Source organism: Megachile rotundata, chromosome 16 (assembly GCF_050947335.1).
Source record: "Megachile rotundata isolate GNS110a chromosome 16, iyMegRotu1, whole genome shotgun sequence".
Taxonomy (NCBI): domain Eukaryota; kingdom Metazoa; phylum Arthropoda; class Insecta; order Hymenoptera; family Megachilidae; genus Megachile; species Megachile rotundata.
This window is the reverse complement of record NC_134998.1, coordinates 9,337,179-9,352,193: the sequence shown is the minus strand read 5'-3', so window position 1 is coordinate 9,352,193 and position 15,015 is coordinate 9,337,179. Positions and strand designations below refer to the sequence as shown.

Genomic DNA, 15,015 nt, shown 5'->3' with positions numbered 1-15,015 from the left:
TGAAATAATAGATGCAATACATGAAATAAACAATTTTTAATCTTGTTGAGCTCTAGAGTATCTTACCAATAATGACAGAAACAGTTTAGCATTTTGTAGAGTATCTTTGGAAAATGTAGAGATACGGCGACGAAGGAAATTCAGAGAAACGTCGTGTATTTCAATGGACTAAGGCGTATCAGTATCGTTTAAAGGGGCTGAAAACATGATATGCGGCCGGATTAGCTTACTTCGCCTCTAAAGAGACACGCAGACCACTGGTTTATCCTAGTTCTACGCGTCGCGAAGGTCGTCGCACTTCGAAGAGTGCTCACACTCTTGTTTCCCTGAAAAAATGTTGAAAAAGTGGATCGAGTTTCTACGATTTCGCACCGCGAAAAGTCTACTTAAGTTCCATGGACACGTTTCCTTTAATTGCGTGCGAATTCTACACCTTTTGTGCGACTTACTGAAAAGCCCTATCTTCTCTTCACCGTAACGGTTACATAATTTCTGGGATGGAGTCCTATAATTGTACGCTGTCCCATATAATTAGCTTCTGCAAATTTGGAGATTTGAAAGTTTAGAATTTCAGCTCAGTCCATATTTTGGGAGAACCAAATCTTGCTCCTTTCTTATATACACCAAAAGATTACATGTTTTCAACTCCACACTCCTGATTTCTGAATATAAAAGTCTCTGTAAAAAATGAAAAGAAAAAAGAAACAATTACTCCAAATAAAAAGTGACTGTATAATCTAACATATTTTGTGAGATGAACAAGAGAGGATATCCTCCAAATCCACAAAGGGAATTGAAAGAAAGTTCCATACAGGAATTTGAGAAAAGCGATGATTGGTGGCTTACTTTTGTTTATTGAGCTTAGAGAGTCAGCTGAGAAGCAAAGAACACCCCGTGACTCAGCTAGCACAACGAGGGTGGTCAGTACATGGTGTTCATCACGGTGAAAGTGACGAGGAGGGAGGGCTTCAATGGCAACGTCACTATTTCAAGACTAGTGACCAATACTTACGCTCCTGACGATATAGAACATTCTTACATGGTTTAATGCTTCAGAAAAAGTTTGCTGAAGCTAAAAATATTAAATGTTATAACGCTACTACACAAATAGCTGTAATTTGTGCAACATTAAATTCTTCTCTTAGAAGAAAAATGTACATAATATCTTCAGTTGTTTATCAAGTTTTAAGAACCATCTAAGTGTCACTAATTCATCCAAAAAAAGACTCTTCCCTTCAGATAACTGGTCTTATCAAGAATGCTGATAAACTGTGAGATATCTTTGAAAGCCACTCGACACGCTTCGGTCAACACCTTTCACCAATTGCTTCATAAATTCCTACAATGATAAATCATGCAGATAACTTAAAAGAATAAAATATAAATAATGAATAGCATTAGCTAAATTATAAAGACCACAAACGATTAGATTGAAACAAGTTCTTCTTTACAGTCCATTAGCTCCTGCAGTAAGCAGACCCAGAACAGAGTTGTCTCTCATGAGGAGAAGAAGAGTCTTGCAGACAGGAAGAGGGATGAGCAGCTGAGCGCTAGAAACAGATGAAAAAGGAGAGAGAGAGAGACAAAGAAGAAACATAGGTGGTCGCAATTTGCACCTAGAGCACAGAGAGCACCGATATCTAGTATCCCATCGTATTATTATGCTCGAGGGCGTTCGTAAGGGGGAACGGAGGTCCAGGGATGGCTGCCGGACGGGGCGGGTAGGTGTAGGCTTACTTTGGACTCTGGTGTGGGATTACCGTACTTATATTCAAGTCTAATATTAAGTTACCATTTTGCTTTACGGCAAGTGAACAGGCTGCCTGCATATAGGAAGCCATCCGAGCGCTCCTGGGACAGTCTGGCTCGCCCGTCTGGGCCCACCTACGATACACAAAGCCTCTTGGCCACCATCCTTCTTAATTGTGTGTCCTCACTTCCAAATAAGTGCCGCTTTTCCTCTAACGTCGTTCGAAGAACCTCTGATAAAGTACGTTTCCATCGGTGTTCACTTTCAGATATTGTGAAGTTTCTGACTTGTCGTATTTGGAAAATGTGTCATACTTCTTTTCCTATCTTGAGATAGCAGTATTGTGAATCTTCTAACTACCTACATCGTTTGGAGAATATGTTTCTTTTCCTGTATTTTCTAACGTGTTCCCTTTCCGACTAATATTGCTCGAAGAGTGACGTTTCTCAAAGTGCAGCAGAAACAGTGCAGTGTCTCGCAGTTTTCTTGTCCTAAGTTCGAAACGCCAGAGATGGAGAGAAACTGAGGACAATAAGAAGGCAGAGGTACTGACTTCTGTGCGTGCTGGGGTTTGTACTAGACTTCCTAGCACCATTTGAAATCAGTACTACTCTTCTTAGCAATCCGCAGTCCCTTGGGGAATCTGGAGAAGCTCGAGGAATGCATTGCACAACCAGAGTTCGGTATTAAAATGTTATCAGTCGCTTTATGTATCCTCTTTTTCTGTTCGATACAATGTTCAACCGCGACACGGTTCCTTATTTTCTACGTCGTTTATAAAGTCTCTCGGCTTTCTATAATTACAACATATCATTACGTACATGTATAGAAACGTAAACGGTTAGCTGAAGAATTATTACATACAGGTTAGTCCGTTCAGGCTCTCGGTTCGCCTTCAACGTATACATTCTCGTTCGAAAGACTCTCGAGAGTGAACGGATCTACTAACTATTTAGCGAGGCAGTATGGAACTTCGTAATAAATAACATCTGACCTCTAGGGTCGTGATAATGGCGTACAGTAAAAGAATACTATGCGTCTATGTACAATATCCGATTCGCAAGGTTAGAAAAGCACGTTGCTCTTCGATTAATCTTGCTCTGCATCCTGAGCTCGTCCTTCGCTATCCACGAATGTGATCCTGCGCACTCAAGGACACTTAGGTACTCTGTCGTTGCGTGAACCGTCAATCTCCGAATTCGGATTGTCGAGTAAAATAGTTTGTCGTGAGTGACGACCACTTCTGATCGGCGAGTAATGGAATACGACACTGGAGTGGATATCCACCAAACGAAGACAACGGCGACAATTTAACGACGACACCCATGGAACTCGTGATAACTGTCCGGCAGTTAGGTGGAGTCTTTGCTTCGACTGGTTGCCTGCAGCCTCGTCCAGGTTTCGCCCAACGCCTTTGCGAAGTGATCATCCACTGTAAGTAGAATTTTAAAAATAGAAATTTGTCCCTTTATTCCATTGACAGTTTAGTTACTATTAAATTAATATCAGGAAGAGGAAGATATACTAAGGTACAAGTCTAAATTGCTAAATCTTCAAGTTCAAAAGTTCCAAATAATTCCAGAAATTCTATATCTCCAAATCTAAAAACCTCAATGTTTAAAGAGTTAACAAATTCTGAAGACCCAAAGTTTAAAGATTAGAAAAAAATCTGCAAAATTCCATGGACCTAAATTTCCAAAGATCAAAGTTGCAGGGACTAAATCTTTCACAATATCAAATGCCACACGTAAGCTTTTAATACATGTAATTAAAGTTACACATATGTATATCAAAACGAACAAGTATGCACTGTTCTTGTAATCCCTCTTCCGCTTTTAAAGAAGATTAGTTTCTCGCACTGTCGTACCGCTGAGACCTGCTTCCTTGTCAGTAGTCGTAGCATTGAAAACGGCCGCGTATTCTTCCAGACCCAATGATCTCTTAAAGTGTTCGTCTATTGCAGGATCACTAACGCCACCCACTGTTCTAATACCGGTTCTTTGGCCTCCTGCTGTTGCTGCGGACGGTGTCAGCGATGGAGTAGGCGTTACTGCCGTGTCTTCGATCGTTGTACCTGGTAAATAATTACTTCTGTTAGCACTTTGGCCTCAAACACAATTTGTATGAATTTACAACCAGATCACCTACGTTAAATTTGTAAAACACCCTACTTCATTATTATTCGTCATTGAAATAAATTTCTCTCAAACATTTCTACATCTTTCCCCAAAGTTTTTACACCTTTGATTCGCCCCTACAGTTTGAAAAGTGTGACTCTGGGGTCCAGACATAATCTCCACGCGTTTAAACAATACTCTGATCGCCGTTAATTACGTTCAACGAGAGAGACGTGACAATTTTTCGTTCTAGCCGCAAGGAATCCTACGGAAAGGCCGCAGATTAACCGTATTCCTCTATTGAACACGATTGAAACGCACGCATCTGCGTCCCGTGCATCACGCCGCATTGTCATGGCGCGTAGTCACCCCAGTGTCAGACAATAGGCACCCTTGCAGCCCCCTGTGAGAGCCCAAGAACAACGCAACACGCTTTAACGAATTCGCGACGAGACCTGGTTGCAGCAGGCATGCTTGCGTGCTTGCTTACCAGGCTGCGGCGTGGTTGGCACGATCACGCTGGGCCTGCTGTGATGATGGTGATGATGAACCCTGGCTGCAGACATGTCGAGAGCCTCACTCTGAATTGGATCTCTCCTACGCTCTTTGCGCCACGCGCTGCTTGGTTTCCGGTGTAAATTCGTCGCTTTTGGTCGCTCCTCTGTGAAAACACAAAGTGCATGAGCTTTTTGTACATTTTATATAATTATATATGGTTTGTAGTAGATTTATGTGTACAATATGTATGTGGTTTGTTGAGGAATAAATTTTTAATATCAGTATAATTGAAAAATATCTCATTTGGAAAATTATGATGGACCAGCAATGTTCCTTTTTCACTATAGACCAAATGTACTGCATTAGAAAACAATACAGGTGTTATTGTGATCTGCCAATGAATTTTTGTTGCATGCATCACAGTGAACAGCTGAGAAAAAGAAGAGAGTCCAGCTTTCTATTTTCACTTATGTGTACATAGTTTGTCATAATTGTTAAGATAACAGAATAAATATCCTATTGTTTACATCTGACTTTGCAAACGAGAGACAGCAACATGAAAATGTTTTATAAAAGCAAACTAGTAGCAAATGTATCAGAGATGAAAAAACGTGAGAAAAAATGTTGCGCATCCCCGAGCTTATCGCCCCCATTATTTATGAAATACCAGGGGTTACCTATTTTCATTCGCCACGATATCTGAAATCGGAAATCGATGCTGACAACCCTTCGAACAATCGAGAACGAGCATACGACTGAAGGAAGAGAAAGAACAGGGCAGTAAAGGAAAGAGTCCGGTTCCCAGGACGAGGCAGGAAGTGCCTAATAGCCGTGAGAGGATCGTCAGGAAGACGGTCAAACTGGTTTAAAGACGAAGGATGAGCCAAAGCAGGCAAAAGATGAATGGACCAAACGTGTGGATCGAAGGTGAGCCTGCGATCATTCCGTTCAATTAACTTTCTCGTATTTCTGACTTCTCCTACTTTTCAGAGGTTCGCTCTACAAGGACATTCTTTTCACTTATGAAATCCATCCTCTACCTCAAATTCTGCAAACACGATACGAACACTTGGCACATTGAGTAGAAAAATGGATAACAAGTCCCGAGGAGATCACTTCTTGACGTACCTCGTGGCTTCTCCACGTTGAGCCACGGTTGCCAAAGGCATCTCCTTTTCGACGAGACCTCCATTGTCTCCGACCTCCACTTATCGGCCACGAGCAGCCAGTTCTTCGACTCCATGGTCAACCTTACGACTTGCAGATTCCCTACGCGATCCTCGAGTTCGAACGCCGAAGAAATAGAAGAAGAACGCTGGAACGATGATGCTATTTGGCACACGGATCGTCCAAGGACTCGACTCGAGTAAGGATCTTCCTCTCGCCGAAGAAAGTGGCTTCCATGATGTCCTGGCCTCGAGAACGTCTTAGGAAAGCGGTCGAGTGGTCAAGTGGTCGCAAATTTGAACCGACGATCGACGCACCGAATACTCCAGAAAACCAAGGTCAAGGGTCATAATCGTGGAAACATTGGCCAAGGTACGAAAATAAAGAAACGAAGACCGTGCTCTTTTGGAAGAGAGAAACGTCGCTGAAAAGACCCGTGGATTCGTGAATGCCCCTCTTACACGACTGTCTTAAGATTCATTCATTCATCCGCCTCGTCCCGTCGTCTGCCCCCTCCACCACACGATGGGGAAGCTTGCCTTTTACACATGCAGGAGCTGCACGCATGGGTGTAGCGATGGGTGTCTGTCTCGCTCGATTACAGCCAACTTTATGAACAAATCTCTACCTACGAATAAACGATTTTAGTGTTTGAACGATTACAAGAACAAATACAGAAATATAATTGATTGAGAAGTACTAGTTAAGTCTGAGAATACTTATAACTTGTAGGCCCATATCTAAGGTTATCAAAGAACAGTTCAAAAATCGAGTAGCAACTAAATTAAATATTCCACTTGAGGATCAGTTTAACAATATCCTTCTTCCAAGATAAGTTCCATGAATTCCTTACAAAGTCCACTTCAATAGATCAAGAAGTTTGATCTCGAAGAACTTAAAGCCATCACTAGATGGCTACACGAACGCACGTGTGTGTAGATGATTCTATAGGATGGAGATACATGCACCTATGGCCAACTAACTCGCCTCTTTCCTCTTCCTCTTTTCCCCCTTTTTTTCTTCCTCAGGTAGGCAGAATACGTCGGCCAAAGCTGATCGATACACGCTCACCTATGCACATGTGCATCGAGTGCACGTGCACACCATCCACGCCGTCACGTTTACGAAAAAAATTCAACCGATAAGAGATCCCACCGAGAACTCTCCAATTCCAATTTCCTTCCCAGCTTCGGAGAAACTTGAAGAATTTTGCTCACAGAAATGTTCAAAAAAAATTATTCCAACATTTTTTAAACATGTAAGGAAGTTTTAACAAAAGGACCAATATTTTTCGAGGTGCTTTTGAAGACTCTGTATACGTTTTTGGACGGAGAGAATAGAAATAAAAGAATGCAATAATTAAACTGTGTGGAAGTGACCTTGAACAGTTCATTGATTTTCGTGAAGCTATAGCACGCCAACTCGCTGTCAGCGCCATAATTCCCAAGCAAGATCAAGGTGCCACGTTATCCTCGAGGAATCGTGAAGCATCGAGCAGGAATGCCGAGTATTTTAATAGCAAAGAGACCAGGTAATCGCACGCGGTTATCAGACGTTCGTTTAACAGCTAATCCCATCGCTCGTGGGCGTGAATTTGCACAACATGTGACGATTTATGTCGTTCTTTCTTCCTCATTCTTCGGTAATCCAAATTAACAGATTCTATTCAGAAAGAAACAATCGAGTTGAGCGCAATTCGCAGGCAGAGGAATGTGCTGAATTAGAGAAACCTGCGAATGAAATACCACTGAAAATTAATATCCCAGTTTAAATCAATCTTTTTCGTTTCAACATGGATATAAAGAAATACAGCGCAGTCCTGCTATATGGCATCATAGTACTGACATTCCAGCAGCATGACAGCACATAGAAAGATACAGAAATTTATCATTTAAAAATTTAGGAAGTTTGAAATTTTCAAATATTTGACAGTGAATTAATAACAAATAATGTCAATAGTGTCCAGGGTCATATAGCGAGACTGTACCGTATCTAAATTTAAAAGAAACAAAATACTGTTGCTACGATAAACCATGCCTAAAATAAATCCATCAACACTAGCAGTTAACCTCATCGATCCACCAAAATTAATTGGCAAGATTCCGATGAAGATTCCTAAAAATATCGGGGTACTGGACCAGTTCGCCTCGAATATGCTTATTAATAATTCGTAAATTTATGGTAAACATATTTTTGGCCCGAGAAAGTCACTGAACGCGCCATCGTTCGCCACCGAGTGCAACTACGCCTGGTATTCGGAACAGGTTCGGGAGCTCGGGATTCCATCACAACAAACCACACGAGAACCAGTCACACTCTCGCCACACAAGCGAACCACAGCTCGTTACGGTCTGCTGTTCGATCCGATAGGAGTCGATGATTTATGAAAATTATTTCCAAAGCGATTCGTAGACCTCGTACGATGACACGCTGTTATTTTGCTCTTGATTGCTTTCTAGAACCTTTTCTCCAAACGATATACAAAATGTGTTTCGACAAAAATGACATCCTTATTCGGGGCTCTGGTACTTTAATATCTTTATCTGAAATTCGATTACTTTAGTATTTGAATATTTATATTTGATATATTATACTTTGGGAGTTTTTCCTACTGTATTTTATAGATTACCATTTCCATTTTCACAACGTTTCACTATCCCACATTTAATTATAGAAACATCTAATACTTAAATAATTGATAATGAAATAGTCGCAACAGAATGTGTTCTCATATGTAGGTAACAGTGATGCCATTCTAAACCGACAGATAACTGAATCTTTAAAACGGAAAAGGGTCAGAGGAATTAAGAGCCTAAACAAACAAATTTATCTATAATCCATACGTTTTATCGCGCATAAACAATTCGACTATAGATAAGGAATTTGTTTTATTTTGCAACAAAAGCTATAAAAAAAAATTGCAATCAGACCCGATTTTTCATCGAAAGGCATTACCGTTTAGCATCAAAACTTTCCATTCTTAAGTTTCGAAAGCAGAACGAAAGCAAAGAGTAGTTGCACAGGGAGGTGTTCATCGAAGAAAGCGATATCAAACAACAATCACGTGCGTTTCGCTATGGCGAACAACACGCGTCAGAAGAAGCTTCAAGTGTCTCTTGCCAACGGCCGCGTTGGAGAACCGGCAAGGTATCTAAAATAAACACTGCACAATGTTATCTAATTCGACGCGAAATTGGCATTTCGTAGGAATGCGAGCTTGAACTGGGCCGAAATATCGCGGTCTCCTTGCGATCCTATAACCAGAATCCATCGTCGTTCAATTAGCCATTGACAACGATTCATGGAAACGCTAGTTAACGCTTTAATGACCGTGCATTTCATCGCGCGGACTACATTGAAAAATTCCGTAGCTTATCGTTGAGAACAGCTGATGGATCAATGTTCTTCACCTATATACACAGTCCATTGAGTAGATCGTATCAAGTAGTTTCACTAATTCAGAGCTCAATTTTCCAATCTAACAGATAAATTTCCTCTGAAGAATTTCTACGTCTCTGCTCACCCTCTCCCACCTCCATCAAACTCTTCTCAGCATCAGATTATTCAAGGATCCCACACGAAAGTGAGGTCTATCGTAGAACTAAAAAACTATACCCAATTATATTTCTCAGACATTCAATGGCATGCTATACATATTATAAAAATGTTGGTACCAGTATACAATGGAATGCAAAGGATTCCTCCAACTAAACTGACCTTGCACCATCGTCGCCGCCCTGGAGAGGACGTCCAAGGCGCTTTCGACAGCGGACATCTCCCTCTTCCTAGGAACCGCCTCCGAACTGTCTGCCGATGTGTGTCCTCGAGTGCAAACGGCTTTACCCTTGATACCGATACGTGATTGACGAGTTCGTTAATAGAAGGACGGCCCGATGTAGGTGCTCGTCCACGAGCAACCGCTGGAAGCCCGGCACCGACGTAGGAATCCGCTAGGGACAGAAGTCGAAGTTAACTGTTTGGGGGCCTTCCTCGCGGCCGAAGCCAGCACAAATAAAGTAAAACGGGGATTAAAAAACGTGACATTGTCTGTGGAATGCGGACCCCTCACCAGAGGCCCGCCTCTCGCTTCTTTCCTCGCCTCATCCCACCCACCCCTTCGTTGCTTCGCGAGTCTCCACATACCCCGCCGTGCAGTCGATCCCACTCCACCCACCGTTAGCGCGCTGGACTAGCGATAGACTCGACACGCTACACGAATCGGATTTTGAACAGTTTCGAACGTTAGATGAGAACAGTCTTTAACACGAAATGGCTCTTTGTCGGATGTAAAGTGAGGACTTCAAAAGTAGGTCATTTCTGGAAGTCTTGCATTGCTTCTAATTCTGAAACGGTCCACTTCTTTCAAATTTCAAACTGATGACGAATTTGATGGATGTTGAGGATTTGCTGGATTTGTTGATGGGAAGCAGGTGATCATATCCTTATGGAAAGCTTATGGAGACTTCAGATGAATACTTCAGGGTTCTCGATATTGGGACATTGCTAAAATTATTTAACATAATTAGAAATTTAACCTAATCTAATACACAACTTTTATTGTACAAATCTACTTATTCTTACTTGAAATTAAGTTAGATTACATTTGGAGTTTGAACAAGGATAAGTACATATGAATCATTCCGACTCTACAAAGACAGAATTTGGAATGTGGGATACCTGCACATTCCTGCTATGAAACATGAATTCTACAACTTCTTGAGTCCATCACTAGCCACTGTTTCTCTTCTCACTCCCGTATCACGCCCCCTGCTCTCTTTCCAAACTTCCACGCAACCGGCGTCGTACGGCATCGCAATTTCATTCGAACGATATAAACAATGGCCTCTCGAAATTGACATTCTTTCCAGGAATTACCCTATCTCTCGATACTCTCGCATTCCTCTTTGCTCTTCGTAAAATGGAAAGTCCACAAACGCAACCCTTCCACGTTATTTGCTAATAAAATACAAACATTCGTTTAACAAAATTCAGAACGAATTTATCGAAACAAGATATAGCGAATGATCTCATGATCTGAATCCAAAACCTTACTCCTCGATTAACTCTCGCAATTTACGCTTGTCCGATTCTCGATAAAATTTAATCACCACATTAATTATCGCGTTATTCTTTTTAGTTTGTTTGGAAAATATTACATGATACCTCCCGTAGTGTTTCGGCGTAAGTAGATTACCGGATTTCAGAGACCGCCAAAGTTTGATAACGATAAAAAATTATCGGTAAACGGAATTTGTTGAAAGCGATGAATCAACGAAACGTTGAACGCATTTGAGTATCGCGTAACAATGCATACAGCATGCAATGCACACACACGCATACAGCCATGACCAATACCATAAAAAATAATGTTTTCTCGTTATGGCGCGTAAAATAGATTTCGTACGAAGGAATTTTACGAAAGCAAATCGAGCCAGTGAATTTCGAATGAAATAAGAACATTTTTACCGACCAGGCGACGGAACAGAAGTATTTGTCGGAGTAACGTGTCCGTCAGTCACAAGAATCAATAGAGGAATGCGGCGTAGCGTGAAAAAAAAGCAGCGAGCCACGCATTCCTCGAGGTAAATCGAATGGTGGTTCTCTTGCAACGCGAATGTCTTTACTTACCGAACGTTACGCGATGACACCCGCGCGAAACTGCGATCAAACATTCGGCACGACGTACGATGGCATGTCGAATTAACACACGGCACGTATTTTCATTGAAAATGATGAAAATCTAATGGTATGCGGGCGGACACACGGAACACAGGCTGCTTGACATACGAGAGACAGCCTCGCTTCCCCACTACTTCAACATTACAATGGAATGTATGGTATTTGCCCGTTGCAGCGCGATCTACGGACAAAATTGCCAACTACAGCTGTGCTATACTTCATATAAATATGGTCTAAAGCAGAAATACCGAATGTATGAGCAGCATTGACTATTAAAATATAAACAATTTTTAAATAAAAACATGACACTTAGAATAAAAAGTGTCTCTTTCTTCGCCTACCTTTGTTTTTAAAATAGACAAGTGACTGGGTCAAGGAAGTAGGACTGGGATTTTGGATATCTTAACTTTGAATCTTTAGAACTTTATATCTTTGAAACATTAACAGTGATTGGATAACAGTGGATTGAATTTTTGCGCGACTATTGGATTGCATGATTAATTGTGAGGAACAGCATGATTATGGATATTAACTTGCATGAATAGATTCTAGTACTATCGTATACTCTTTTGAACAGGACTTGAAAGGATAATACAGAAAATATTACCATAAACAATGCTTTAATAACATTTATTACTATATTCCTGCTCACGCTATCCAATCATTAAAAATGAGATCGAAAAGCATTACAAGGACATAAGCTTATGTCGAGAGTCAATCTTACAATAAAAAGAATATTAAAACAAATAGAATAGATGCGGGCGAATGTAAAGATACATAAGTCGCTTGAATAGATCCACATATATCTGCCATTACATTCCTGTTTCACCGCATATAAAATTCAATTATACAAATTCTAGAATACAAATTGTATTATAGTATTACAGAATTACGCTTTATCGCGTAAGGATTACCTTAATCTATGTACATGTAACAACGCATCTTCGTCCAAGGTAAAATGTGTACACGTGTGATGAGTTTTCAAGGCATATCACTTTTTTGATCTTCTTCGTCGTCGCTTATGTTATCCAACGCATAGCAAAGCTAGAATTAAAAACAGAATAAAAACCAAAAGTTACAGGAATGTTTTAGTTAATACGTACATCCTCTATATCGGATCTTTTCAATATCTGTTCCAATCCAGACAAATTTTCTAAGTAATTCGGCACATTGCACGCATCCAATACAAACGATAAACCACGGTTTTTATATTCCGTGATAACAGGCACAGAACACGCTGTGCAGGCAGTGAACCTATGCGTAATTGTCAACTGCATATCATAATTCCAGAGAGACCCGCGTATCGTATGCGGCACACATCCTAACAGTCCAACTAATTCAGTATCGTTTTGACTAATACTGTCCCTGTTATTACCCACTAATGCTCTAGCTTCGATGCTGTGAAGTGTGAAAACAGAATGTTAAATTAAATTTCATTAATTAATAGAAAGTCCCTATTCCGTAGTTACCCCTGAGGATGCTGTGTTATGGCTACCAGTAATTCAACAGCTAATCCTGCAGCCATTTGTGATAAACCTGGCCTACTAACGGTGCATTGTTGGTCCAATGTTCTATCAGTTTGTGACTGTAAAATGTAGAAAATAAACATAAAACTAATGGAAATTACAACTTATGGACAGTTCATGGTGTACATACATTTCCTGGCTGTGTTACGTCGTTACAAAAGTAACAACCCAAATCTACACCACAAGGATTCTTTATATCCAAATCTGGAGAAAACGGAACTGAAAGATCGCGTGTACCGTGCCTCTGCACTGTATACGAGTCGAAGCCTAAAGCTGCGTTGATAGCAATTTTGTTCATCGCTGCGCATAGAACAGTGGGTAACCACCTGGCTTCACGGGAATCCAATAAAAGAAAAACTACGTCGTTCTTCTCGACAAGATCCTCTAACTGTTCCAGTGATTTTTTTGTAGACGCCATCATACTTTGACCAACAACGTGTCCAGGCATTGGGATGTGTAGGACCACGCCATTTGCGTTCTGTGTTTTTAATACAATTTAATACAGTGAAATATTATATGATATAAAAAACACGTTTAACTACCTACCATAGTTGGTCTGATACTAAGCAGTGCGTCTCTAGCTGCATGAGCCTTGTACTTATGTTTCACAGCATCTTCATGATTATATAAACTTTGTCTCACAGTGTTACTATGAGAAACATTGGAGCTATCAACAAAAGTTATGTTGTTCACTCCCCATCCAAGAAGTACTCTTGCTACAGCACAACCCAAAGTGCCAGCACCCAATAGAAGGCATCTAAGATTACTAACCTTTTCTAAATCTAAATCTGGGACCAGACGCCATTTCATTAATTTCAAGTTCAGGTTAATAGCTCTATCCAACAATCTAATAAACAGCACAAGTTCCAATGAAATGTTTTAAATGCAAATAGAAGTTGTATCTAACTAGGTTTTCAAATAATTACTTGGCTGGATCCATGTAATGTGATAAATCAATTATAGTAGGGCCCATTTTACCAGCTGCGTTTCTCTCCCAGCCAACCAAAGGACAATCAAATATAGTTTCTCTAAATGCTTTGGAATCATCATATTCCTTAGTTTTTAATTTGAAAACAATACTTTTGTGTGCTTTATTTCCTCGTATAGATATAATTTTAATAATTTTTGTGAAGCAATATGTAGGACAGTGCCAGAACAATAGACACAGCAAATTGCGTAATGGCCACCCAGGTTGAATACTTGTACAAGGATCATAAAATGCAAAGTAAACTTCGCTGTTATCCTAAAGAAATAAACTATGAATAGAAATTGAGATAAACAATGTTGGTATATGAAATATATTCAATACCTGCAATCCTTTTGAATCAGCTGCATTTGTCATAATAGTATTAACTCCTGTTGCTAAGTCAACAATACTCATGTCACCTTCCTTAGATATTAAGACAGAAAAATAATTTTTAGATCTGCTATCCAATTGAGAAAAGCCTTTACATAGATTATCAAAAGTATTCGGGAATTCTTCATCAACTAGTTTTGGATTCCCCTGATAATACATTTCAGGCAATTTTGAAGGAGTAGGATGCGCAACCCAATAATGAAATCTATACTTTTTTAAATCTGAATAAGCCACTATTAAAAATAGTGACAATTTCCATGGTTTCTGTAATACTGATCCATCTTGAATACTAATAATTAAATCCTTTCCAACAGTATCAATAAGTTTCTCAGGATCTATCTTTCGAAATGATTCAAAAGTATTGGTATTAATCATGTGCCCCGAACAAACTACAGATGAATTATGATTAAATGTTTCCGTATCTCTAAAAATGATAAACATGTAATTCTAATTGTATTTAACAAGTAACCAAATTGAACTTACTCATTGAATGATGTGCAATCCATTACTAATGGATTATTATTCTCTTCTTGTAGAGATTCGAGATTGTACATTCCCCATAAATTAATTACTGATTTTTCATCCAATTTGAATTTATCTATTTTCAGTTCTGCAAATTTAGCCCAAAAAGTACAATCTGTAGTAGACCTAAGAGGTGTGAATTTGACAAAGTTCGACATATTTCAGCCTCTGACAGATAAGAAATCTGAAAATGATTTAATGTTAATGTTATGCTCAATATGCTTCATTTGATAAGAATGACAAACTCACAAATGCCTGTATTGGAAACTCCAGTAACGTCCGTGGTCTGTTTATCTAAATATCCTATTGAGACCACTCTATAATCGCCGATAATGATTAAATTGACGACACGATGCGGACGGAATTCATAGAACTGAAAAAAATAATTTTTATTTATTG

At 39.8% G+C, this 15,015-nt stretch overlaps 2 protein-coding genes and 1 long non-coding RNA gene across 12 annotated transcripts; 1 reads left to right on the top strand and 2 right to left on the bottom strand.

Annotated features, from left to right (window-relative positions):
• Positions 1-2,436: 2,436 nt before the first annotated feature.
• LOC100879356 (Tondu-domain-containing Growth Inhibitor) lies at positions 2,437-11,361 on the bottom strand. 8 transcript variants are annotated; one of them, XM_076540989.1, is made up of 7 exons: positions 11,003-11,123; positions 10,408-10,488; positions 9,250-9,482; positions 5,494-6,160; positions 4,358-4,528; positions 3,618-3,824; positions 2,437-3,182 (listed from the first exon to the last, which is right to left on the bottom strand). In XM_076540989.1, the coding sequence occupies exons 4-7, from the start codon at positions 5,606-5,608 to the stop codon at positions 3,103-3,105; spliced, it is 573 nt and encodes a 190-aa protein (XP_076397104.1). In that variant the 5' UTR covers positions 5,609-6,160; positions 9,250-9,482; positions 10,408-10,488; positions 11,003-11,123; the 3' UTR covers positions 2,437-3,102. The 8 variants fall into 8 exon arrangements, with proteins under 8 accessions (XP_076397104.1, XP_076397101.1, XP_076397100.1 ...); XM_076540986.1 differs by lacking the exon at positions 11,003-11,123 and adding an exon at positions 10,580-10,906; XM_076540985.1 differs by lacking the exons at positions 10,408-10,488; positions 11,003-11,123 and adding an exon at positions 11,161-11,361.
• On the top strand, positions 3,045-4,530 carry LOC143265981 (uncharacterized). Its single transcript, XR_013040841.1, has 3 exons — positions 3,045-3,184; positions 3,714-3,827; positions 4,121-4,530. It is a non-coding gene; the product is annotated as an uncharacterized LOC143265981 (long non-coding RNA).
• Positions 11,362-11,825: 464 nt separating the features above from the next.
• Atg7 (Autophagy-related 7) lies at positions 11,826-14,989 on the bottom strand. Of its 3 annotated transcripts, none has more exons than XR_001097191.2 (10): positions 14,866-14,989; positions 14,578-14,800; positions 14,047-14,518; positions 13,664-13,980; positions 13,284-13,584; positions 12,868-13,215; positions 12,681-12,796; positions 12,315-12,609; positions 12,126-12,255; positions 11,826-12,067 (listed from the first exon to the last, which is right to left on the bottom strand). XR_001097191.2 is itself a non-coding variant. In XM_012295112.2 (9 exons), exons 2-9 carry the CDS (start codon positions 14,772-14,774, stop codon positions 12,193-12,195), a joined length of 2,109 nt encoding a protein of 702 aa, XP_012150502.2. In that variant the 5' UTR covers positions 14,775-14,800; positions 14,866-14,989; the 3' UTR covers positions 11,826-12,192. The 3 variants fall into 3 exon arrangements, 1 of the variants encoding a protein (XP_012150502.2); XR_001097194.2 differs by having other exon boundaries at positions 11,826-12,031; XM_012295112.2 differs by having other exon boundaries at positions 11,826-12,255.
• Positions 14,990-15,015: the final 26 nt, after the last annotated feature.

What these genes read in the sequence shown, in the direction of transcription:
- LOC100879356 (XM_076540985.1), bottom strand. Translation starts at nt 5,608, where the DNA reads ATGGAGTCGAAGAACTGGCTGCTCGTGGCCGATAAGTGGAGGTCGGAG. An exon ending in CAACGTGGAGAAGCCACGAG is followed by an intron (nt 4,529 to 5,493) that starts GTACGTCAAGAA and finishes GTGTTTTCACAG; the next exon opens with AGGAGCGACCAAAAGCGACG. An exon ending in CAAGGAAGCAGGTCTCAGCG is followed by an intron (nt 3,183 to 3,617) that starts GTACGACAGTGC and finishes TTCTACTTACAG; the next exon opens with TGGATGATCACTTCGCAAAG.
- Atg7 (XM_012295112.2), bottom strand. Translation starts at nt 14,774, where the DNA reads ATGTCGAACTTTGTCAAATTCACACCTCTTAGGTCTACTACAGATTGT. An exon ending in CATTACATGGATCCAGCCAA is followed by an intron (nt 13,585 to 13,663) that starts GTAATTATTTGA and finishes GCTGTTTATTAG; the next exon opens with ATTGTTGGATAGAGCTATTA. An exon ending in TTAGTATCAGACCAACTATG is followed by an intron (nt 13,216 to 13,283) that starts GTAGGTAGTTAA and finishes TTAAAAACACAG; the next exon opens with AACGCAAATGGCGTGGTCCT.